The following is a 27,615-nucleotide window of genomic DNA, read 5'->3' on the forward strand; positions in this document are numbered from 1 at the left end:
CACTAGTTTGGAGAATAATTTTTGGGTCGAAACGACGTTGGATACCTACGTTGGCTAGCAGCCTAATTTAGTACAAACTGCAACGTTGTTTAAAATCCTAATTCACAGAAATACAAAACTATAATAATATGGCGTCTAAGTCGCGTTTTATTGGTTTTATCCTAAATTGGGATCATTATAGTAAAAATATTATTTTTATGATTTAGTTAGAGACATATGCCAGATGGCACTAAAGGAAAACAAAACAAAAGTATTTAAGTGTGTTGAAACACTTTAACCAACTCTGTAACTAGTTACACGAGGCAAAAAAGTTAAACGCAAACAACTTTATTGATAAATGTATTGTTTCTACATTGAAAAATACTAATGGGCCTTAAAATTAAAGAAGTTTTAAAAAAATTCTTGATTTTTTTTTAGTAAAATGAGAATAATTTATTCGCAGTCGAAAAAAAATTGTTTCCGCGTGTTGTTTAGGGTCAAATATTTCAAGTTAATGTATTCAAAAAGCAGGAATTCCTATTTTAGGAACGAAACATTTTCTTATTCAACAACATGGCGGCTTTCACTTTGTTGTTTTAAAGATTAAGATGGAGTAGTTCGAGTAGTCGCATACTGGACTAATAAAGTCGGAGTTCAGCCTTAACAGGTAGTATACTAGTCGCAAGATTGCCTAATTTAGTCATCCTAGAGTCTAGCTTGTGCCGCCCTCTATATTCTAAATAAACGAGGGAGTGGATAAAGTATCGGTAATATGTCGAAGTATATTTAAATTTAGTTTTATATGTGCCTTTCTTACGTCCCATTTTAATTAAGTTTTTTTTTATAAAAACAAAAACAGCACTGAACTGTCTCACTGAACAGAACAATGAAGTGAAAATTTAAGATTTAAGGTTATGGTTCAATACAGTTGCAAAAAGGTAGTGACCTGACGTCCTACCAACGTAAGAATATGGAAATCTAAACAACGTTGGAATTAGTAAAACAGACGACGTTTGCATAACGTTGGAATAGGTCCTGAAAGTGACGTCGGAAAACTCTTTATTGCCCAACATTGTAACTACGTTGTCCGAATCACCTAAAGATCACTTAAGCAAAAAAGGTTACAAGACAACGTTTATTCGACGTCGCAGAAGCGTTTACTTTGTTGTAGTACTAGTTCAACGTCGGCACAACGTTACAACAACGTTTACATTTATTTTAATACCCAAGGTACGGAGCTAACTATTTTTTGTAACTAATCCAACGTTGTGTTTAGTAAACATGTGGTCGCAAGTCGTGAAAATGCTACTTGGGTGTGGTGTTAGCGAATCAGTCACTCAACAATTATTTATAGGATCTTTTTTCATATTTTTTCATCAGGGATGAATCATTTAATACCTAACTTTTATATTTAATACTTTAATCAGTTAATGACATTAAATTTTTTTAAAAGTTGCTATTAGACTTAAGCGGCTCATACATTATCAAACAAATTGCGCAACACAGGCTGTTGCGCAACGAGTTGCCAATGTATGGTAACGTTTGATGCGTTGCGCAATTGAATACAAATACAAATATACAAATACTTTATTGCCGACAAAATGATCTTCCCGATCACAAAGCAACGTCACAGAACAGAGTATATTATCCCATTACAGAGTATATTATCTTAGAACATTAAAACATAGTAATAAATACACAAATATAACAATAATAAAAATTCAATAATATTCAGACAAAGGACATAATTAAAATTCAAAGTTAAAGCTATAAAAACCGCGTGTGTGCAAAAATTCCAACACCGACCCCCTAAAGTGGTAATCGCTACCTGCAGCCCTAATATTTGCTGGGAGCATTTCAAAGGCCTTGACCGCCCTGTAGTCTGGGCCCCTCCGAAAAAAAGACGAGCTATGCAGAGGTATGCTTAAATCATCCCGCCCCCTGGTAATCCGTTCCATATCTGGACCATAGTGACTCGAGTTCGTAGCAAAAAGGGCGGAATGATTTTTAACGAACATCACTAGGGACAGAAAATATAAAGAGGGCACAGTCAGGACATGAATTTTTGCAAAATATGGCCTACAAGATGTCCTCGGATGCAAGCCAAACATACACCTGATCATTCTCTTTTGGGCCCTGAAGATCTGCTCTGCTAGAGCCGAAGATCCCCAAAACATAACGCTATACATAATTAAGGATTGTGAAGTGGCGATGTAAAGAATTCGAATGGTGTCCAGAGACAATTGGTCCATTAATCTTCGTATTATCGCGCAGTTACTGTTTAATTTAGAAGTTACTTATTGTTTGATAAGTTTCTAGAATGTTTTAATTCAATTGTATTGTGCAACAGGAGTTTGCGCAGCGCCTTGTGAAGTGTGTGTGTGTTGCGCTTCGTTGTGCATAGTCATCCCGTGCTACAGTTGCAGCGTGGTTGCAGCCAAACTGTGCGGCAGCATAACCGTCACAGTTTAACCCTTTTACGCAGGTAACACTCATCAAAGATAACACTCGTTGTGCAATATTTTAGTTCTTTTATCCAAATTGTTTGTTTTCTTTTTCGTTTTTTTTGTTATCATTGACATCATCTAGGTTATATACGATAATAATTGACGCAATGGCAATTGAGGACATGATTGTTTCTCAAACAATGCACAACTTTTAATAAAGTTTGATCAAAATTTTACTAAGTGCATGGGTGATGCAGTTGTGCAACGGAACGTTGCGCATCGCGCAACTTGTTTGGTAATGTATGGGCCGCTTTAGATTAAGGTAAATTAATCAAATTGGGTTTATCTCAGCAAGGAGATCGAAATCGATAACATATACAACTTTGAATCGGCATTAAATTGTCTAAATTTTGCTAACAAGAGAAAAAAAGTCAGTGGCGCAAATATTTCTTTTTTAGAAAAATATTTCAGTAATAACCCATATGCACGTCCCTGGTGAATATGTCCACACTTTTACCCTCAAAATTTCATTCGAATCGCTAAAAGTATTTGGAAGAAAATTATAATAAATCGAAAAAAAAAATTGAAGACTTTTATCCTCTTTAGCTACGAAACAAAGCAGAATCGGACCTACAGGGTGAGTTTCCTACGATGTTCTCTACGGGTATCTTGGAAACTACTGGAGATAGAGAGCCGGTTAAATGAGGAAAGAATTGCAGTTTTGTGGGGTCATAAATATGCGCCTTTCAGATTTTTGAAAAAGTTCATGGCTTACTAGATACTTCGAAAAAAAAAACAAATTTCGGCTATTTTAAAAATTGTCCCTAATTCCATTATAATCTATTTTAGACAAAAAGTTTTCAGATAAAAGTTGTAGATAATCACATCCTTAATGAGATTGTGTCCTCCGTTTTTTTCTAAAGCCTGTCATTTTTGACATATAATACAAACATATGTTTTTTTAAATAGAAACCATAGTTGGCCATGACTTCATAAAAAGCGCCATTTTTTAAGCTTTTTAGCGATATAAGCAATAATATGATTTTTTCGAGTTATAGCCAATTCTTATCATTGTTAAACAATTTCACTTAGTTAGCCACGGAAACAAGTTCAATTACTGTTGCTCTCAGAAATGTTAAGCTGTCACATCCAAACTTTGTTAATTAAAATAAACAAAAATTGTAAATAGATATTTGATTCCGAATCGCTCATCTCGTGACATCAATATTATTTACTGTCATATTGACATTGCCATGCATGGTGTTATTTGAAGAAAGGTATTAAGGTAATTGATTTTTAGGATAGGTATATAGATAAGTACAATAATTTTTAAAATTCATTGTGTGTTTTTATAGTTACACGTAGATAAAATATTGTACAATACACGCGAGTTAACTCCATTAAGATACTTGTGTGGTTATACGAGCCCTAACAACTATATCTTGGAACAAGGTCATATTTTGGAATTATTGCCCTGGTTTTTCAAAATGACTGGAAAATATATGTTTAATTTTTTAAATATAAACATAGCCATATATCCTAAACAACTTGACAATATTTTTATGAATTTGTAAATCAATCCATATTTACAGTAGCGGATTTTGTTCATAAAAGGACAAATTTGCTGACAACTAAATGTTGGGACAAGTATTTTTAATAATTAATATCATCATAGGCGGCTTTGCTATAAACGTCACAAATGTCGCAAACTGTTTACTTCAGCATTGACAGCTTGTAAGTGACTCGATACTTTGAGTAGTGAGATTTACTGTAAGTAATTTTATTTTTTTTAATTTTCAATTTTGCTAATTTAATTCAAAGTAATTGTCCGTGGAAAAGCTACAAATCAAAAACTACGCGAAATTATCATTCGTCAATACAGTACGTGAAAAACAATTCGAAAAATTTCTGATGATTTTTCTGAAGTTTTCCAAAAACCACGGTCTTTAATATAATAAAAAAATAGAGCGAATCTGCCAATGTAGACGTTAGAGGTAAAAGTTCGGGAAGGCCAAAAACTGTATCTCAGAGATATTTACGAAATTTAGTAAAAATTTGTAGGTCTGCGAGAAGAAGTACTCTTCGCGAAGTAACAGTTAAATGGAATACTGTAACTGGTTTAAATATATCAAGAGAATGTTGCCGAAAATATATCCATAAATGATGTCTGGGGTTTTACAAGGTAAACTTTATTTCATGCGGATAATCAATTACCTGAAGATTATTGATACAAATTCTTATTTAGGCCAAAGAAAAACCGCTACTGACAGAAATTCAAAAGAAAAATCGCTACAATTGGGCAAAATCTAAATTATCGTGGACACAAAATGATTGGAATAAGGTTTGATAATCGAAAACGAATAATACGAAATAAAGCAGAAGCATTTCATAAAGATTGCTTAAAGAGGATTGTTAAATTTCCTAAGGGGATTATGGTTTGGGGTTGCATGTCAGCAAGAGGTTTGGGCAAATTGAATTTTATAGATGGCACTGTTAACGCCCAAAAATATTAACATATACTTGAGACCTCACTTTTGCCTAGTGCTCAAGAATTGTTTCCAAACGAAGACTATATTTTCAACAAGATGGAACATCGTGCCATTCAGCAAAATCAACTAAAAATTGGTTCGGTAATAATAATATAAAAGTTCTATCCCATCCTGCAAGTAGTCCGGACCTCAATGTTATAGATATTGTGTGGCATAAAATGAAGCAATATTTAAGAAACCACCCTCAACGAACAATTTTTGATTTGCGGACAGAACTGCAGGAAATTTGGGATAATTTTTCTCCTCAAATGTGCCAATCTTTGGTAAATACAATGCCATTAAGAGTTCAGGCAGTTGTTAAGGCGAAAGGTGATGTAACTCCGTATTAAACAAATTTCTTGTTGTATACTGTCCCAATATATAGTTGTCAGCAAATATGGCTTGATTTTGGCAAAATAAGCTATTATCAAAAGTGATTTGTTTGCAAAGTTTAAAAATATAGTAAAATTGTCTAGATCATATTGTAATGTTTGAATTTAGAAAAATAAACAAAATAAATTGAGTCGTTTTAACAAATTACTATATTTATTGCAAAAAAAGACCTTGTCCCAACATATGGTTGTTAGGGCTCGTACTGCAACTTTCACACGCGTATCTTAATGATGCCGTTAACTCACTTTTATCGTAAATATCTATTAAATTACAGAATACTTAAAAAATATAAATGCGGTACGGAATACCCTACGCGCCCGGTGGTGTGATTCTCAAGTACGCGCCTGCCGGAGGGTTAATATTATCTTAAAAAATAAGGTTAATCTGTTAATAAACTTTTAGTCAATTGTTCGATAGAAATTATCATCCATAGTCAATTCAAAACTCACTGCGACTCCGTTTTTCACGATCGTATAGCATGTTTATCAAACATAATCCATATATTTATAAGAAATACAGAAAAAACGAGCCATTTCCTATACGTGATATTCCCATAATTCCCGAGCTTTAATGGCGCGGTTTAATTCTCGAAGTGTTCGGAAGCCCGCTTAAAATTACGCCATCGCCAGCCAAAGTCGATCTTTTAATACCTATACCGACGCGAAACACCGTTTTATTGTTTAATACAAAAGGAAGATTCGCCGGCTACCAGAGCGATAAATTATTAGAAAAACGAAGCCTAATCCCGGATTTCAAACAACGGTAAACACCGAACACCGCAAAATGGCGGAAATATTTGGTGGAGTGCGACAGAATTAAGTTATAAATTATTAAAATTACAGGTCTGACCGAAATACTAAGATTACTGTTATGTTCGAAGGAGGTAGCGCAATTGAAAGGGACTGTAGCACCGGGATCAGACTGGCCATAAACAGGGCGAGTCTTAAATAAGTGCAAATACTTTTAGGGGTGATAGACAATTTCGACCGCAGAAACACCTTTATATGAGGGTTTTGGAAATTGGAAATGTTTTTAATTTTTAGGTAACAAACATATTTAATTAAAAAAATATTATAGGAATATAGGTTGTCGATTAAATTTACAAAAAGGAAAACCCAGAAAATATCCAGTGGTTCTCAAAATATGAGGAAAAAAAAATAGTTTTCATAATTTTCAAAGTAACATACATATCTCGGTTATTTTGGACTTATTTGAAAAACGGTAAGAGAAAATATGTTTCTTTTATCGAGATCTACCAGTCCTGAAAATATTTGCACTTATGTGAGACTCACCCTTTATAGGGTGATTCATGGCGATCGATGGTACGTTAGACGCATAGACTTAAAATAAAATATAGACTGAGCATCTCATTCATAAATAGCTGGAACATGCGGTCAGACACTGTCTTGTTATTGTTGTGTTATTGTTTTAGGTTATAACGAGTGCGACACGAGCGATAGATAGGTAGTCTCTGTTGTAACGGTCGTTCCCTGACGACTCTGCCGAGAAACACAACACTGTCTTTCGTTTCTCAAGTACACCTGAACTCTCCGTATCATAGCCGGATAATTTTTTTATTTTAATGAAGCTATAATTAAATTAAAAATATATCGTATTTAAACTTTTTTATATTTTATTAAGATTTAGGACAGGTTTTTTAAATAAGTTTAGAAAAAACAATTCCCAGTCCAAAAAGGATAAAAATAATAAAATACACGTTATAGAAGAAATTTTATAATCGAAATTAGGTAATTTTTGAAATTAATAATAAATTATTAATTTTAGTCAAACATTTACAACCCCTAATATTAATCAAAACAGGATCTATTCCACAGATATAATAGAATCGGCGACAGGGAGAGAAAAAAAAAATATGATTGTTGTAATTTTTTTCTGGTTAAGTGATGACTTATTATTGAAATTAGAGAAAACATAAATCTGTTCCATTAAAGCAAGGAAGGTGATAGGAAGTGGATAAAATAAAAACTACATTTATTTAACTCGGTACTGTCTTTATTATACCGGGTGCGCCTCAAAAGTGGCTCATCCTCATAATTTTTTTATATTTTCAAATAAAAAAATAAGATTTAGTATGTTAGTATATGAAATAAATTAGGATTGATTGACGCATTCAATTGTTTTTGGTCACTTCCTGTTTCACCGGAAATGACTATAACTTTTAATTTTTAAACGGCACCCTCGGTATATTTTTACTTTATTCGATAGAAAATGACACTCTGAATAGAATCACATATCATATGTCAACTTTTGACATTTTCGCATATGGTTTAATTGTAATTGTAACACGCGGTTCATAACGACAATTTGACTCGAAATACCAAGTGTGTGGTATCAATATATTCATAAAAAATGCTTTTTCCAAATATGCTAATGAGTCACCCTTGTTCCATTTGAAAAAATTGACATATGTATGATTAAAAATACGATTTGTACATCTTTTAACCGGCCTAGACAAGACACGAAAGCTATTAGACGATCAAAACTATTTTTCCAAGGCTCCTTGATTAAAACTTAGTGGATTGAAAAAAACTGGATTGAAATTTAAAATAGGATATGTTTTTAAGCGACAATGTCAAAAGTTGACATATGATATGTCATTCTATTCAGAGTGTCATTTATTATCGAATAAAGTAGCAATATACCGAGGGTGATTTTAAAAATCAAAAGATGTAATCATTTCGGTGAAACAGGAAGAGACCAAAAACAATTGAATACGTCAATAAATCCAAATTTATGTCATATACCTACTAACATACAAATCTGTTTTTTTATCTGAAAAAATAAAAAAAGTTATAGGGTTGAGCCACTTTTGAGACGACCCGGTATATTAAAAAATATTATTTCATAATGTAATAACATTTTAAAATTCTTGTATGTTATTTTAGATTCTGAAGATAATTTTAGAATAAACCGGAATATATTGATTTTGTTACAATGTAAGTAAGTAAATAATGTAATGTAAAAGAAAAAATTCAGATTTTACATTTTACTAAAATATTATCTAAATAAGCGCCTTTCTACAACAACGCCACTGACTGCCAATGGGTAAATTGAGAGTTGCCTACCGGTCAAAAGTCGTTTCAAGACTTAAATGGATTATTTAAGCCAAATTTCTTGCAAATTTGGCACTGGCGAACCATATTTTATAGTTTTTGAACAAAAAAAGTCAATAAAATAAACACTTAAGGACTACAAGCTAAGAAAATGCATTAATACAGCCGGGGAAATAGCGGCAACAAAGCATTACCGCACACGTGCGACACGTACTACAAGGTAATAAATGAATGAATAGGCTCCCTCGCCTCTAATCGGTGTTGTCATATTGTAAAGAACTTATCCTTATTAAACAGTATCCGACTTATAATTTAGTAGTATAAGGACTATTTAATACATCTATGGAATATTAAAACCTACTTTATTAAACTGTAGTATTAATATCTCAATATATGTGTATAACAAGAAAAAAAATATTGATAATATTAAAGACGTGACAACATAGGCTGGATGAGGAAGGCTCGGTCGACTGTACCCAGAAGTAAACATGTGTACAAAAAAGGTTGTTTGTCCGCGTTGAGATGTAAATAGTGTAGTCTATATTTTATTTTAAGTCTATGGTTAGACGTTTATGGAGAACCGGTGACCGGTGCCGGTGATTTTCAAAATTTCGATTTTTATATAAAAATGCTCCATCTATCTAAATAGTATTAGCGTAACAGTGTTGCCAGAACATGAGTGATAAAGAAAGTCTGTAATATTAAGTAAGTCGGAATCGTATCTTGGTCCAGAGCCAGTACTGGGAATACCCAAATGTATGGCCCGTACAGCACTAAAACTCTAGATCATGGAAAAGCAAAATGTCCACTAGAGAAACAGACAGGGGCACAGGCACAGGAAGGGCTTTATCCAAGGACCTAGCTCTAAAATCGCAAAAGAACTGCTAATGCTTAGCAGGAATAAAGTGCGGATTACAACAGGCCCCTTGACAGGACACATGGCTGGCAAGTGTTACCTGAACAAGCTCAACCTGTATCAAGTAAGTCTTTGCTGTAGACTCAAGTAAGTCTTTGCTGCAGATAGGTCACTGCGAGGCCCTGGATTGCAAGTGACGCTTTTTATTTGGGAAAGCTAGGCTAGACCGGAGGAACTATGCTCCAGTGGCGGCTCGTCAGGGTAGGCCTTTGAGGCCGCGCTTCACCTTTAAAATGAAGGAACGGTTTATTTTTTTGTACCTAGTTTTTTATTTAATCCCAGTATAACTTAATACAATTGTATAATACATTCAACATAATAAAACTAAAAAATATATCTTTTATAAATACATCCAGGTCCAGGTACAACATAAGCCGCGTAAACCCAGCCACAAAGAACGCTACTCGACAAAGGCACACAGAACTTATCACCACTACATATTTTCATACAAGGCGAAACCAGATCTGTCATGCACAGGTTAATTCACGGTCAGCAGCACATAAGTCAAATGCATAGTGCTGCTAACCAGAAGCTAATCGAAGAGCTAAAAGCAGACAAAATATTGGGATTACCAATTGATGCAACAGCTACTAGGTATAGCTTCAACAACAAATTTAATATAACCACACCAGGAAGGGAAGACTGGAGTAAAGGTGTACCCATTCAAGCTGAGGCAACCTGGTATACAGACGGCTCAAAAACGGCAGAAGGCGTAGGAGCTGGGATAGTAGGGTCGAAACAAAGGAGATCCTTCCACGTAAGCCTATCTAAGGATGTCACAATTTTCCAGGCAGAAATAACGGCAATCCACTATTGTGTAGAAGAAATAATAAGGCAACAAAGAACAAATCGTTCTGTGGCCATCTTCACAGACAGCCAAGCGGCGCTACAGGCACTCGGCTCCGCGGAGGTCAATTCTAGACTAGTGTGGGACTGTGTGCGTGCTCTGAATACTTTGGGCGAACGTAGCACTGTTACGTTGGCCTGGGTTCCAGGGCACGAGGGTCACAAGGGTAACGAAAAGGCAGATGAAAGGGCCAAGCAAGGCTCATCAATGCCATTCATAGGCCCAGAACCCTTCTGCGGCGTTGCAAAGGCGGTCACGAGAATGGCCACGGAACGATGGGTGGCCAACAAATCTCTAGAATGGTGGAGAAACTCACCAGGGCAGAGACAGGCGAAAAGGTTCATTGTAGATCATTCGCCGAAATTCACGGTAGACTTGATAAGCAAGGACAGAAAGACAGTCAAAGCTGTAGTAGGTCTACTAACAGGGCATTGTAAGCGAAATAGGCATCTAAAGCTGATGGGATTGACAGACGAAGCTATGTGTAGGTTCTGCCAATCTGAAAAAGAAACGTCAGAAAATAAAGTTCGAATTGCCTACCTTAATAGGTAGGCAGCGACGATTTAAGATCATGGACGCCGGTGACGCGACGGCCGACGCGGGGTAAGCATTCTCGATCGCAGGGTTGAAGCGTGGTTGAGGCGCGATATTTGGCGCTTGGGTGTGTTTTCATTGGTAGTTGAAATCATCTGACTATTAAAAAATGCGACAAAGTCTCGATTTCGTATGCATGACTTAGGAAGTTAAAGTGCCGCTGGCTGGCCGGATGTGGTGAAAAAAGCGTGGGTGAATTAATTAGCGTATATTTTTGCTTTTATTTAGACATTTAGGGCGAGAATTATTTAGATTTTTGTGTTTATAAATTTAAATTATTTGATGGCTATTAGATACAGTATTTTTAACTCGATTATACACAGGTAAGATGGAATTTTGGCAGTTTTTAAAATTCAACGCAACAAATATTGTTGAAATTTGAACGTTAGGCTCATGTTAGGCTTTTCATCGCCGGTAAGATTTATTTTATTTATTTTAAAGTACCTAAGAGGAGTTGAATTTTAGTGTTTTCTTTAAAATGAATCCTATTTCTAAAGAAACTCCTTTTCCAAGACAAAATGAAACTGAAAAAAGACAAATAAATATTAAGGAGTCAAAAATTTTCGCAATATTTAATGATAAGAGGCAAGGTCGACAATAGGTATTTAAAAACTTTTCAAATATTTTCGCGTACCAAACCTAATAGGGTGCAACCTAATAGGTTTGGTACCATTAAAAAATGGATAACGCGTCGCAGAATAATACTTCATAGGTGAGAAAATTTATTTTAACTAACTATTTAAACAAGATTATTAACCTCGTGTAGTTTGCTATGCTCCCATGCTATCAAGGACCTGCATAAGTTAATGCAGAGTACAGGGATAGGAGAATAGGTGCAGTTATAGAAAGGAGACAAACAGAATAGGCCTCACAGGTCGTAGTGTTTCCGGCAGAGGATTGTTATTGAAAAAAAATATCAGCGTAACAGTGTTATCGGATCATTTAAAGAGTGGTAGCACTTTTGTTATTTTAAATGGAACACCCTGTATATAATTACATTTTTGGAAACTACTTTTTACTTTTTCACTTCTCATATTTTTTCTATTATACCGTATGATCGAAAAAAAAACGGTGTCAGCGATGGCTATGAAATGAAAATCGCTGTCATTTTATACAAGGTGACAATTTGAAAACGAATAGTATTTAATATTGCCTCTAACGATGATAGTATGAAGATTTGGCGAAACACGTCAATTTACATATCAAGGAGGACAATTTTTGAGGCATTTGTTGTCGTGTTATTTTGAACCCCTTGACCCCCAGGGCACCTACCCCTAAAATTTTAAATAGCAACCCCTATTTCATTTACCATTTTTGTGTTTCTTATAGAATTCTACATAAACTGCATTATTTTTTTGAGAAAAAAACTCCAAAAGCTTCATTTTTGCTTTATATGGGTTTTGCGATAAAACGCAAGGTTTTCGAGTTATTTATAAAAAATTGCAGAAAAACATGCAGTTTTTAGATGAAAAATCAACATTTTCAATCTTAAATAACTCGGAAAATATTAATTTTCTGAAAAAATGTTATATGCACAAACATTTTTTGCTTAGAATTCATCCCTTTATTGATTTTTGTAATTAAAGTGGGTGATTTATTTCTCACCCCCGAGAAGAGGTGGCACTTACCCCCAGGGTGAAAGCACACATCGCTACTATGTAACTTTTGTTTCTTACATACCGGGTGTTGCATCGTCGAGCGGGACATAGGAAATTCCATGTAAATTTTAATGGGGTCAATTATTGACTTCCCTAATTATTTTAGAGAATAATTCTATTTAAGTTTATCGAAGAGCACTAAAACCCACATTCAAAAGAATAACTTTAGATATTTTTGATTAGCCCGTTTACGAGTTATCGCCCGATTTCTTTTTAAATATTTCTTTTTTCTTATGGCCCTCTATTTACTTATGAGCACCAGTCAAGGTAAAAGATAACTGTCAAATGAAGTTGTCATTTCAGAAATTTATCTATTTAATGCTTTATTATTATTATTAAAAACTCATACCTACATCGAAAATATTAGCCATGAATTACACTACCGAAGAAAAAGTATTGATGATTAAATGGTATTATCAAGGAAATAGTTATCAAAAGGTGTCGGACATGTTTGCAGCTCTGTATCCGAATAGACCGATACCTGGAAAATCTACAATCGCAAGGAATATCCAGAGATTTGAGACCAAAGGTACCCTAATAAATAACTGCAGATGTGAAGCAAGGCAGGAACAAAGAGAAGATGCAAGCAATGATACCGACTTGGAAGTTTTATTGTGCGTAGAAGAGAACGATGGAAAGATCAGCACAAGGAAACTTGAGGATGCAATAGGAATAGATCACACTACAGTGTTTCGAATTTTGGAACGACATAAATACTATTCTTTCAAATATGAAAAGCACCAAGAGCTACGAGATGGGGACGAAATATGGCGGCAGGCGTTTTGTTTTAATATGATGGAAAGAACAAACACGGATAGGGAATTTTTAAAAAACATATGTTTCACTGACGAATGCACGTTTACCTTAAATAATGAACCCAATGTTCAAAATTATCGATATTTGAACAAAGAAAACCAACACAGGTTTGTCGAAACAAGGACGCAATATCCACAGAAAGTAAATGTTTGGGCAGGGATATTTGGACATAATATTATCGGGCCATTATTTCTTACGCGAAATTTAAATGCAGAATATTATTTGGAACTACTCGAAAATCATATTTTACCTGCTTTACATGATGCCGCTAGGGAAAATCAGGAAGTTTGGTACCAAATGGATGGCTGCCCGGCACATAGTACCCTGGCTGTTCGGGAATATTTAGACAATAGTTTTAACGGAAACGTTATTGGCCTAAATCATACAGTAAATTGGCCAGTAAGATCTCCTGATATTTCGCCAAATGATTAAAAAATGCTATTTCTGCCGAATGCAATAGAATTTCAGTTTACCAACTAGCGAAGAGAATTTTATGATCGCTTGGGTTATTGTCTAGCAGTCGATGGAGGAATATTTGAACATCTTCTTAAATCCTTAAGTTCTAACAATTTAATAGTAACTAAATTAATAAGTTATTGAATATTGTAATAATACTATAATTAACCTTGTAATTGATTACTTTATTTTACTTTAATTCATATTATTTTGTATTTATAAATACATCTTTAAGATTTCCGATGTAGGAATGAGTTTTCAATAATAATAAAGCACTAAATAGGTAAATTTCTGAAATGACAACTTCATTTGACAGTTATCTTTTACCTTGAGTGGTGCTCATAAGTAAATACAGGGCCATAAGAAAGGAGAAATATTTAAAAAGAAATAGGCGATAACTCTTAAACGAGCTAATCAAAAATATCTAAAGTTATTCTTTTGAATGTGGGTTTTAGTGCTCTTCAATAAACCTAAATAGAATTATTCTCTAAAATTATTAGGGAAGCCAATAATTGACCCCATTAAAATTTACAGGGGATTTCCTATGTCCCGTCCGACGATGCAACACCCGGTATAGCTCTATTCACTGTTAAAATTTCACGTCAATCGGTGCGGGTGTCAAGAATTCGGAGGTAATACCCTATTTTTATCCCAGTTAGACCTACTATAATACTGTAAAATCCTAAAATTAAAAAATTGGCGCTTATCAAGTTTTTCCCTGGACCCTTCATTTTTATTATATCGATATGTATTATATTGAAAATAGTTTTGACTCTCCTCAGTTGTCTAATAAATACGCAAATACGCTTTATGTTAATATTTTTATTTTTAAGAGATACTTATTCGATGGACATAAGTATATAGTACAATGCCAATATTAAAAGCTGTAAAAATTAGTATAACTCCTAAAATTTTCGACCAATCTCTTTGTTTATTTGTCATTTTATTAAAACAAGAGTGTGCATAGGCATCTAGTATGGTGCAGACTGGAACTGCTTCCTTGCAGCATTCTGGTATTATTACAGTAACTTTCTGAGCTTCTAATTTTTTGTTACCTACAATTATTTTATAAAATGACATTGCTAGTTTTCTAGTTTCTAAACAGGCTGGACAACTTAACGATATAACGATCTTATAAACTACACTTACCGGCAAAAAAAACGGCCACTAAAAACTAGTCCCAATTTCAGAGTTGGATTGGTTTGGTTTTGGTTTTTAAAATTGTAAATGAATTCCTTCTTAACGGATGCTACATCAGAAATTTTTAATCCGAATTTATTTTGAGCATATACAGGGCACAACAATAAGACGAAGTTTTTTGCCCGAACTTTGTAACACCCTGTAGCGTGCAGCAGCTATAGTAGCTGTTGTTTTTTTTTTCATCACGACATTATCTCTATTTGTAGTGGAGATACGCTGCTTTAAAACGAACGTCTCGGAAAAATGCTTCGCAGGCAAAACCGCGATTTATCCGTGAAAAGGACTTTAGTCCATTGCTCAATATCCCAATTCACATGTAAACGCGCAAACTGAAAACGTGCTCGACGATGTCTTGAAAGTAGCTGGGGTCCTGTGGCAGGCCTCCTTGCACACAAGCTGTTTTATTTTAGTCTTCGTCGGATTGTTCTCTCACTGACTTGAGTTCTACGCACGGCTTCTAGCAGATGTTGATTCTGAAACGCTGTAATTCTACGATTTCGTAAAGTATTCAGGACAATAAAGTGGTCATCAATTGCATTTGTCTTCCGTTTTCTTCTGGAACCCACTCGCCTGGTGAGATTTCCCGTTTCCATATACCGATTCCAGGCATCCTGGATTGTTGTTGAGGTATACCCCGGGTATCGGACACAACGTTGACTTTGGCCATCCTCAATTAAAGTCACATTACGAGCAACATCCGTCACAGATAATAGCCTATGTCGCGTCGGCGTTGCCTTGATTATCTATCTACACATAAAACTTTCTGCCTGCGAAGCATTTTTCCGAGACGTTAGTTTTAAAGCAGTGTATCTCCAATACAAACAGAGATAATGTCGTGATTAAAAAAATAAAATGCTCACAAAAGATGAGGCTACAATGTGATTTGATTTAACAATAGATACTATAGCTGCTGCACCCTACAGGGTGTTACAAAGTTCAGGCAAAAAACTTCGTCATATTGTTGTGCCCTGTATATGCTCAAAATAAATTCGGAATAAAAATTTCTGACGTAGCATCCGTTAAGAAGGAATTAGTTTACAATTTAAAAAAAATATATCAAAATCTAGTGAGTGGTTCGCGAGAAATCCAACTTTTAAATTGAGACTAGTTTTTAGTGGCCGGTTTTTTTGCCGGTGAGTTTACAAACGATACAAAAAATTCGAAAGTCAGCCTGGTAAGTAATATTGTCTATTTATATCACTTTATTATTTTAGTAGTATACAGGGTATAACTAACTAAAAGCGATCATTTTAATGAGATGACTGATATTCTAAAATTAAGGGGGTATGTAATACTATATATACACTATATATACAGGGTGGCGCACCTCATTCGCCTCGGTTGATTATACGAAAACGGAAAGATGTAGCAACAAATACTTTTATGGATATATGTAGAGAGGCAATGTGCATAATTTAAAATTATACTCAAATGGACAGGGTGTGTCAGAACTAAGATCCATATCAAAGTTATATTTTTTCTTATGGTACACTCGGTATTTTATTTCATTTTTCGATTCTTGGACATAAAATAAGGTATTTATTATAAGGCTTTAATATGTTTAAATGCTTTGATTTTTGAGATATTTAAATATGTATGCTGTAATAAAAAAGTTTGTCAACACCCTGTACATTACTTTTCAGAGTTAATTCTTGTGCGGATTTTGAAGCCAGAGAAATAAACTTTGCTAAAAAAAATTATTGCTTCTTTAAATGTATACAGGGGTATCAAAAATTGCTGGTCTATTTTAAATATTTATTTTACATAAATATATATATATATATATATATATATATATATATATATATATATATATATATATATATATATATATATATATATATATATATATATATATATATATATATATATATATATATATATATATATATATATATATATATATATACGCATATATATATATAAACAAATATTAATGAAGCAACAAAAAGTAGCTCGACCAATACAATTAAATATAATCTGAACAGTCTATACGATGAAAGCACCTAAGAGATTATATCAACAAAGACTAGATCAAAAATTGAGAGATGATTTTGAAAATGAAACAACAGAAATGATATATGAATACATAAAATCGGCAATAAATGCAGCTGCTATGGAGGCATTAGGAGAACAAACAGCATGCAACAACAACAAAAATTTTTGGTGGAATAATAACTTACAGGAGCAGAAAAACCAAAAACAAAAATTGTACTTCAAATGGCTACAAACTAAACAAGATGCGGATTACATAGCTTATAAACACCAAAGAGCAAAATTTAAGAAGATAATTTTGGAAGAGAAGAATAACCAATGGGAAAAACGATGCCAAGAGTTAGAAAGCTACATAGGAGGCAGAAGAACATCAGAATCGTGGAAATTCATAAATTCCATTCGAAATAATAAGAAGACCAAGCTAAAACTTAATGTAATTGCGAAAGATAGTTGGAAGGAATATTTCGAGAAAATGTTAAATGAACACAGAGATGAATATAAATTACAACCAGAAGAACCAGAAATTTAATTTAGAAGGAGAAAAAATTAACATCGAATTAGATCAATTAAAAACGGCAATTACCCAACTTAAAAATAAAAGATCAGCAGGCCCAGGAGTAATCCCCAATGAATTAATAAAATCTGGCACACCAAAACTTCACAATATTATTAAAACACTCTTTGAAAATTGTATCAATGGTCAACAAATACCACAGGAATGGAACGAAGGGTGGATAACTCCAATACATAAAAAGGGCGCAATTAACATATGTGAGAATTATAGAGGTATTTCTGTTAACTGTTCATTGTATAGACTCTATGGCAAAATACTTAGCACATTTAATAACAAATGACTATGAGTTGTACCAGACAGAAGAGCAGTCGGGTTTCAGAGCCGGTCGCTTAACGGTAGATAATATTTTCTGCATAACACAACTAAGTGAGAAAGTGTTAGCTATAGGTGAAGAGATACACATGATTTTTGTAGACCTAACCAAAGCGTATGACTCTATCCCAATAAAACAACTTTTTCACGTACTCGACCGGTCACCAATAAATATTACCCTAATAAAAGCAATAAAGGAAATCTACAAGAACCCGCTAGCACGAGTTAAAATTGGAGCCGAACTCACAACATCATTTAATATAAGTAAGGGCCTCCGACAAGGATGTGGTCTATCTCCGATTTTATTCAATATTTACTTGGATGCAGCATTGGAACAATGGAGACGAAAATGTAGTGGAATGGGCATACCACCCGAAAATAAAACAATATATACCATTCACTACGCCGACGATCAAGTAATACTGGCCCGAGATGTAGATGACATTGAGTACATGTTTAGAAAATTAAATGAGGAGTATGATAGATGGGGTCTACAAATAAATTTTAAAAAGACAAAATATCTATGCGTGGGCAACAAAGGACAAGACCTAGAAATGGAAAACGGAAACAAAATAAAATCATGTACTGAATTCACATACCTAGGTACTAACATACAAAATAATGGAAAAAGCGACAATACCATCAATAATAGAATCAACAAAGCCAGAAACATTACAGGGGCACTAAATTCTATTCTTTGGCAAAAAAAATATAAATACCACAACAAAAACCCGCATATATGACACTATAGTTAGGAGCACACTTACTTATGACGCTGAAGTATGGCAGATGAGCAAGTCCATGGAAGGAAAGCTTTTAGCAAGTGAAATGGACTTCCTCAGAAGATCGGCAAGAAAATCTAAATTGGAAAGAGTGCAAAATGAAGAAATAAGAAGAATAACGAAGAAAGAGATAACCATCATAGAAGAAATCCAAAAAAAAACAATTAATCTGGTATGGGCATGAAAATAGAATGGGAGAGGAAAGGCTACCAAAGAATATAATGAAATGGATCCCGACTGGAAAGAGAAAACGAGGAAGACCCCGAGAGACATGATTAAAGGGGGTAACAAAGGCAATGTCATTGCTTAATTTACAAGCCGATGACTGGATGGACAGAAGGCAATGGCGGCAAGGAACCGGAAGGCGGATCACGCTGTACAACCGGACTTAATTTACCTACAATAAGGTGAATAAGTAAGTATTTATTATTTTACCAAGAAAAATAAAGAAGTAGTTCTTTGATTTATATTACGATGACTTGTAAGTATATCGGATTTTCTATAAAATAACCAATTAAGGAAAATTCATTTTCTTCACTTCCAACGACAGGTTTCTGCCTCATAGATTTTTCGTATACCACACTATCAGCTCTGCAAAATAGGAAAAGTAGTTTTTCAAAGGAACACTTTGAGCAAAAACCCTTCAGGCCTACAAGCAATTGTCCTCACAAAACAAAATCACTAGTAACATATCCATTCCTTCCGCCAGCAGACACTGCTTCATTTTTCTAACTAAATTTAATCTAACCTAACCAAATCTTAGGGGCCAGATCCTTCACGATTGATTGCAATTTCAGAATTACTTCTAGAGCAGCTTGTGCTCACGTACTAAATCAATTAGAAACGATAAACGACTTTTTTATTGGTGTTTAATCATCAACAATTTTAAATTTTAAAATTTTAATCATCTCAGACACTGGTCAAAGGTCGAGTATTTAATATTTTATAAGTCTTAAAATTATATCCATTTACAATTTTCCTATTGTAAAAGTTTATTGATAGGCTTTTTTTTGTATTCTACAATTGTCCATGTATGTTCTACTAGCGTGTATAGTCTGTGAAACGAATAACGTTGAATTTGACAGTTCTCGCGGGCTTTTCTAGTGTTGATTTTATTAAGTTAGCAACTTGTAGCCGTGCTGATGCAATACCGTCTCTAATAGAACAACCACGGAGCGAGATTTATGACGTCATGCTAGTTAGATACTACGGATTAATAAATATGCTGTAGAATACACGGAAAACATAATTATTCCTCGTATATGTAATTTTTTGGATTATATTCGACACTATTTTTTTCGCATGACACAACACTGATGAAGGCTATAAACGTTAGCTATAACGTTTTTTTTAAACCAAAAAAATAATGAAAACTTAATCAGCGTTTTTCTCGAACCTAAATCCCAAGAAACTCAAAAATTTTAGAATAATTTTACATGTAAAATGATAGCGATCTTTATTTCATAGCCATCGCTGACGCCTTTTTTTCTATGATATTGTATTATTTGCAAATATAATTTTTCGAACATTGATGCTTTCAAAATATACATATAAATTTTGTGAATGCAAATAATAATACATCACTATTAGTAGATATTGAATGTTTTTTGTTAAATTAGATCGATTTTCAAACCCCAAAATTTAAAATATATTTTACATTTTACCCATTATCTTATGTATCTATTCATTATTTGTATATTGTAAAACATTTGCTGCATTTGTATGGTTCATAGTTTATTTGCCAAAGTATTTATTACTATAAATAGGTACATATATTGTATTTATTAACTGTATATTATGTATATTTCATGTAAACTATATCATTTTTAAAATACAAACCAAAAATACGAGGAATAATTATGTTTTCCATGTATTCTACAACATATTTATTAATCCGTGGTATCTAACTAGCGTGACGTCATAAATCTCGCTCCGAGGCTGTTCTATTAGAGACGGCATTGGTCTGATATTTAGAAATGTCAAAAGCTGATGACATTTTACTTTTGTCAATTATGACATTTCGCGTCGATTTTTGCAAGAGGAGGAAGAACTGTCACTTGTTTTATTATTTTCCTTTTCTATTTCATGAAAGTAAAAAAGAGTTACCTATCTGATTCGTTCAGACACTCATTTTAAAGCATATCAGTAACTTTTTGGATAGAGAGATTTTATATTTGCCATGTTGGTCAAAAATAACGGTCAAAATTCAAAGTTATTCATTTTATAGACTATACCAGCGACTTCGTTCGCGTCGAATTAATCATTTGTAATGGTGATGATAAAATAAAGCAAGAATTTCCATTAACATACAAACTGGATAAAATATTCTCACATTTATGTCAGCATGAGAAAAAACAATATGGCGATATTATTATACAGGGTGTCCCAGAAATAAGTGCAAATATTTTAACTGGTAGTATAGTTCAACCCCAGAAACACGTTTATGAGGTTTTTTTCGCGAAAAAAAAATTTTGATAATTCGAAATTTTTTGAATTTTTTTTTGGATTTTTTTTTAGTTTTTAGTTAAAAAACATAATTTCTTGATAATATGGCAACATATGTATTATATTAAATTTACAAGAAAGAAAATCCAGAAAAGATCCAGTGGTTCTCAAAAGTTTAGCAAAAAATATTTTTTTTTTGGAAATTTTCAAAGTAAAATAACTTTTTTATTTTGGACTTATTTGAAAAACGATAAAGCGAAAATATGTTTCTTTTATCGAGAACTACCACCCCTTAAAATATTTGCACTTATTTCTGGGACACCCTGTATAACTTGGTAATATTTGAGGGGTAGTTTCATCTCGTTGGAATTTGACTTTCGAAAAATCCATTTGCCAAAAATAAGCTTTTTACGTCAAGCAGTTTAAGCAGAATCGTGGTTAAGAAATTATCTAACTTTTTGAAAAACCCTGTATGATAAAAAAAATTCAAAATATGTAAAAAAACCAAATAAATTATGCTTGTCCAAGCGTTTTCCCGAAAGACTAACCGTTTTTTAAATAACAAATATTGTAATATTTGAGGGGCGTTTTGCACCCTCTTGGAACTTGAGATTCGAGAAACCCCTCCTTATCGAACCTCTATACCCCACAGTCAATCCGTTTGCCAAAAATCAGCTTTAAACGTCAAGCAGTTTAAGCAGAATTGTGATTACTCAGTGGTCATATTTTATGAAACACCCTGTATAAATTTATAAAAATCTTAAAATATGTAAAACAACAAAATAAAATATACGTGTTTAAGAGTTCTTCCGAAAAACTCACCGGTTTTTAAATAAAAAATATTTTAATATTTGAGGAATAGTTTCACCCCCTTAGAATTCGAGTTTCGAAAAATTTCCTTCTTATTGAACCTCTACACCCCAAAATCAATCTGTTTTCCAAAAATCAGCTTTTTACGTCAAGCGCTTTAAGCAGGATCGTGATTAATAAATGACCAGATTTTTCGAAACACCCTGTATATATTTTTAAAAAATCTTAAAATATGAAAAAAAAAAAACAAAATAAAATATACGTGTTTAAGCGTTTTTTCGGAAACTTGACCGTTTTTTAAATAAAAAATATTGTAATATTTGAGGGGTGGTTTCACCCTCTTGGAACTGGAATTTCGAAAAATCCCTTCTTATCGAACTTCTACACCCTAGAATCAACCTGTATGCCAAAATTGAGCTTCTTACGTTGAGTGGTTTGAGCAGGATCGTGATTAATCAGTATGTCAGTCACTTAAGGATTTTATATATTAGTATAGATTTGTAATTTTAATGACTTACATTTTTTTGAATTGTATCATTTGTATTGTACATTTTTTTATTATTTGTATATTTTTTGTGCTTTTGTATGTTTTGTAAATGCTTTGTCGTTGAAGCTGTTTTGACTTTTTGCACAATAAAGCGTTATTTTTTCGTATCTCTTCTTATTTTCAAGGGAAACTCTTCAAGGAAAGTCGAAAAATCCCGACCACAGATGGGATCTGTTTGCATATCGCAAATGTATGGACGTAAACGCGCGAACCAACCTGTAGCTCCCTTGAAAATAAGTAGTTTGGATCGGTCGCGCAAAGACACGCGTCAACGCGCTTTCTACAATTTGCGTGTTGACGATTCCACGGTATGGCCAGCTTAAAGTTACTCACCTTTTTCAAGAAAAACTTCATCTTCCCTGAGAACATCTTTACCTAAAAAATAAAATAATTTGAAAATAAATAAGTAATCTTGTAATCTGAAGAACAAGGCAGAATTATTTATTATTAAGAGAGACAGAAGACATAAGAGAGAAGAGAGACATACATTTAACATGAAATAATATATATATATATATATATAAGTCAGGTTCTACAGCGTGATCCGCCTTCCGGTTCCTTGCCGCCATTGCCTTCTGTCCATCCAGTCATCGGCTTGTAAATTGCGTAATGACATTGCCTTTGTTACCCCCTTTAACCATGTCTCTCGGGGTCTTCCTCGTTTTCTTTTTCCATTTGGGATCCATTTCATTATATTCTTTGGTAGCCTTTCTTCTCCCATTCTGTTTACATGCCCATACCAGATTAATTATTTTTTTTGGATTTCTTCTATGATAGTTATCTCTTTCTTCGTTATTCTTCTTATTTCTTCATTTCGCACTTTTTCCAATTTTGATTTTCTTGCCGATCTTCTGAGGAAGTCCATTTCAGTTGCTAAAAGCTTTCCTTCCATGGACTTGCTCATCTGCCATACTTCAGCGCCATAAGTAAGTGTGCTCTTAACTATAGCTAAAAGTATATAATATATGCGGGTTTTTGTTGTGGTATTTATATTTTTTTGCCAAAGAATAGAATTTAGTGCCCCTGTAATGTTTCTGGCTTTGTTGATTCTATTATTGATGGTATTGTCGCTTTTTCCATTATTATGTATGTTAGTACCTAGATAATATGTGAATTCTGTACATGATTTTATTTTGTTGCCGTTTTCCATTTCTAGGTCTTGTCCTTTGTTGCCCACGCATAGATATTCTGTCTTTTTAAAATTTATTTGTAAACCCCATCTATCATACCTACTCCTCATTTAATTTTCTAAACATGTACTCAATGTCATCTACATCTCGGGCCAGTATTACTTGATCGTCGGCGTAGTGAATGGTATATATTGTTTTATTTTCGAGTGGTATGCCCATTCCACTACATTTTCGTTTCCATTGTTACAATGCTGCATCTAAATAAATATTGAATAAAATTGGAAATAGACCACATCCTTGTCGAAGGCCCTTACTTATATTAAATGATGTTGTGAGTTCGGCTCCAATTTTAACTCGTGCTAGCGGGTTCTTGTAGATTTCCTTTATTGCTTTTATTAGGGTAATATTTATTGGTGACCGGTCGAGTACGTGAAAAAGTTGTTTTATTGGGATAGAATCATACGCTTTGGTTAGGTCTACAAAAATCATGTGTATCTCTCCACCTATAGCTAACACTTTCTCACTCAGTTGTGTTATGCAGAAAATATTATCTACCGTTGAGCGACCGGCTCTGAAACCCGACTGCTCTTCTGTCTGGTACAAATCATAGTCATTTGTTATTAATGTGCTAAGTATTTTGCCATAGAGTCTATACAATGAACAGTTAACAGAAATACCTCTATAATTCTCACATATGTTAATTGCGTCTTTTTTATGTATTGGAGTTATCCATCCTTCGTTCCATTCCTGTGGTATTTGTTGACCATTGATACAATTTTCAAAGAGTGTTTTAATAATATTGTGAAGTTTTGGTGTGCCACATTTTATTAATTCATTGGGGATTCCTCCTGTGCCGGCTGATCTTTTATTTTTAAGTTGGGTAATTGCCGTTTTTAATTGATCTAATTCGATGTTAATTTTTTCACCTGGGAGGAGAATATCAAAAACTTTAGGTTGAGCGCGATGATGGGGACCTAATATAGCAGACTTAAATTCCGGTTTAAGGTTGATTCTCACTATACCTTCCGTTTCCATTCCATATCCGTTCCGTATTTTTTTATGCTATTGACGCTATACGTAAGCTTCCGTTCCGTATCAGTTCCACACTTTTTATTGTACAATATATACCATTACGAAAGTTTTATTTTAAAAATTTGTCCTTTTTGAAAAAGGTAATAGATTTAATTAAGAGGTGAAAGAATAAAAAATATCAGCAAAATGTTAACAGAGCTGGTACAAATGTAAGAACTTGACAACGCCGTTTCCGACACGCTTCAGTCCGTCCGCCAAAAAAATGTATGGAAGGAAAGGATATGGAACGGAAGGGAAACGGAACGGATAGTGTGCATTGTCCTATTCATTTACCTGATATAATATTTTACGGAAACTGAAGGGAAACGGAATGGAGCTGATACGGAAGGTATAGTGAGAATCAACCTTTATCAGTGCCATTTTAATTTCATTCAAAACGTGTAAAAATATAAGGTAGGGTAGACTCAAATTTGTTGTTTTATTTTATAGTAAAATTTGTTGTTTTATTTGTTAGTAGTTATTAAAATTGTTAAGGATTGCTGAGTTTTTTGGAAAAAAACGGACTAATTTGAAAACCTAAAAATACTATAAGGTAGATTTAATAAAGTGGCTATCAGAGAGAATGCGCAATTAGTTTTTTTGATTTTCTAAAAAGTAACGACAGGAAAAAATAAAATTGATTTTCAAAAAAATCAGTTTTTTCCAAAAAACAATCCTTGAAATTTTTAAAACTTTTCTGATGGCATCTTGGTGAAGATCCCAAGGCGGCAACTTTGCCCCAATTTTACCATCTTCGTATCTATTACGGTTTTCAAGATACCAATTCTCGTACCTCGAATTTGTAGCACCCTGTATAAATAAAAGCACTAGTTTCAAATGCTATTTGAAAATAACGGTTTTGCTCACTACTAACGTCTTCCTTAAACTTTTCTTTTAAATATAAAATAGCAGGTAGCTAACACTTACCGAAAGGTCCATCATATCCACAACACTCGTAATAATTGTGGAACTTGTGTACGTACGGTTCGAATTTACTTTTATCCTTCGTCGCGTAAAAGGTTCTTAAGAAACTTTTGATCGAATATTCCGAAGTGGTGGTCAGTCCTATAACTCCCAAGGCCACGGCGGCACCAAACAGGCACATTATTATAATTCCGTTCAGAATGATGAGCCACACTTGTCCAAGCTTCGATGCTAACGCTCCTACGACGGCCGTGAGGCAGGCGATGAACCCCAAAACTATGGCGCCTTGAGCGATGGGCACAGGCTTCTCGGGCATCATTTGGCAATGCACGCCCATTCCAATAAGAATTACGCCAAATACAAACAGAACTACGCTGGTGTTGTATACTAGGTATCTTGGACTGAAGATATTTACACAATTCATACTTATAATTGAGCTTTCCTGGTTAATGGCATTTGGACTGTCTGTCAGTTTATAAATCTGACAGAGAATGTCAGTTCTCATGAAAGTTTCTACGTATTTTGTCATAAGATTATTAAAGCCATATTAAAGCCTGTTATGAGTCTGTCTAACTCTTTGAATAAAAAGACTAAGGAAGGAGTATTTTAAAGTATAGGAGTATTTTTAAAGGATCACTTTAGTTTTCCGTTCAGTTTCAGATCAGTCGTCAAAATAGTCTAAATAGATCGTCATTCAAAAATTACGATCTATTTAGACAATCATAGAGCAAAGACTGGCTTCTATAAAGAGAATATTACTGTCTCATGTAAATTTAATAGGCCAGTAAGCGAGGGTTTAGGTTAGGTTCGAATTCTGAACACCTGCACCGATTGACGTGAAATTTTAACAGTGAATAGAGATATATGTAACAAAATTTAAAGAGTAGCGATGTGTGTTTACACTCTGGGGGTGAGTACCTCTCGGGGGTGAAAAATAAATCACCCTTTTTAATTACAAAAAACAATAAAGGGCTGAATACTAAGCAAAAAATGTTGTATAACATTTTTTCAGAAAATTCATATTTTCCTAGTTATTTAGGATTGAAAATGTTGATTTTTCGTGAGATTACCGTATGTGTATAATAGCCGAGTTATGATTCTGTAAACGTGATTTTTTATTTTTCGAAAACTAAATTCCAACCTTTTACCGTAAAATAATGGCGAAAGAATACATTTTTCGAAGAAAATGAATATGACCGTTTTTAAAGTGCGTGAAAAGACCTTTTAAATGCTTTTTTAAAAAAGTTTGTTGCTCAAAAACTCTCGGAGTTATGATAAAAATAATATAGTCACCTCATTACTTCGGAAAAAAATAACAACAAAATTTATGACTAAAATCATAAAAATAAAAATTAAGCGTAATACACGTACAGTTGGCTATATTTAGGTACTAACAATTGACTCTGCAAGTTCGAGCGGTTTAGAATGCCTAAATTTGGAAAAAAGTTGAAAATAATGAAAAAAAAATTTTTTTTTTGACATATCTCAAAAACTAAGCAAGATACGTTTTTTGCAATATTTTTGCTCCCTTTCAATTTTTCTGTAGATCTCTTTATTTCGTAGATATTACGTTTTTTTAGTTTGACTTGCATGTAAGGGCCACCTTCTTTGAGCCCTTAAAACCCAAAAATCTCGTGAAAATAAAGAGTAGACTGTTCAACTATAGAGGTTTATTTGTAGCTTGTGTAATTTCCTACAAATTGATAGTTTTTATTTTTATGATTTTAGTCATAGATTTTGTTGTTAATTTTTTTCCGAAAAAATGAGGTGACCATTTTATTTTTATCATAACTCCGCGAGTTTTTGATTTGGTTTGGTTTGGAAAATGAAAAATCAACATTTTCAATCCTAAAGAACTCGGAAAATTTTAATTTTCTGAAAAAATGTTATAGAACATTTTTTGCTTAGAATTCATCCCTTTAGTGATTTTTAATTGTAATTATAATGAGTGATTTATTTTTCACCCCCCGAGAAGGGGTGGCTATATAACTTTTTTTCTTACATACATCTATTAAAGATACATATATATCTATCTATTCACTGTTAAAATTTCACGTCAATCGGTGCGGGTGTCAAGAATTCGGAGGTTGTGACCCTACCCTATTTTTATCCTCGCT

At 33.6% G+C, this 27,615-nt stretch overlaps 1 protein-coding gene across 1 annotated transcript; it reads right to left on the reverse strand.

The window, feature by feature from the left end:
- Positions 1-14,521: 14,521 nt before the first annotated feature.
- On the reverse strand, positions 14,522-25,985 carry LOC115878037. The gene is made up of 3 exons (XM_030894394.1): positions 25,502-25,985; positions 22,707-22,748; positions 14,522-14,763 (listed from the first exon to the last, which is right to left on the reverse strand). The coding sequence occupies exons 1-3, from the start codon at positions 25,920-25,922 to the stop codon at positions 14,537-14,539; spliced, it is 690 nt and encodes a 229-aa protein (XP_030750254.1). The 5' UTR covers positions 25,923-25,985; the 3' UTR covers positions 14,522-14,536.
- Positions 25,986-27,615: the final 1,630 nt, after the last annotated feature.

The sequence above is a fragment of the Sitophilus oryzae genome, unplaced genomic scaffold (genome assembly GCF_002938485.1).
Source record: "Sitophilus oryzae breed Bouriz unplaced genomic scaffold, Soryzae_2.0 scaffold_149_pilon_pilon, whole genome shotgun sequence".
NCBI lineage: Eukaryota > Metazoa > Arthropoda > Insecta > Coleoptera > Curculionidae > Sitophilus > Sitophilus oryzae.

What these genes read in the sequence shown, in the direction of transcription:
- LOC115878037 (XM_030894394.1), bottom strand. Translation starts at nt 25,922, where the DNA reads ATGAATTGTGTAAATATCTTCAGTCCAAGATACCTAGTATACAACACC. An exon ending in TGGATATGATGGACCTTTCG is followed by an intron (nt 22,749 to 25,501) that starts GTAAGTGTTAGC and finishes TTTATTTTTTAG; the next exon opens with GTAAAGATGTTCTCAGGGAA. An exon ending in TGAAGTTTTTCTTGAAAAAG is followed by an intron (nt 14,764 to 22,706) that starts GTGAGTAACTTT and finishes AAATAATTGTAG; the next exon opens with GTAACAAAAAATTAGAAGCT.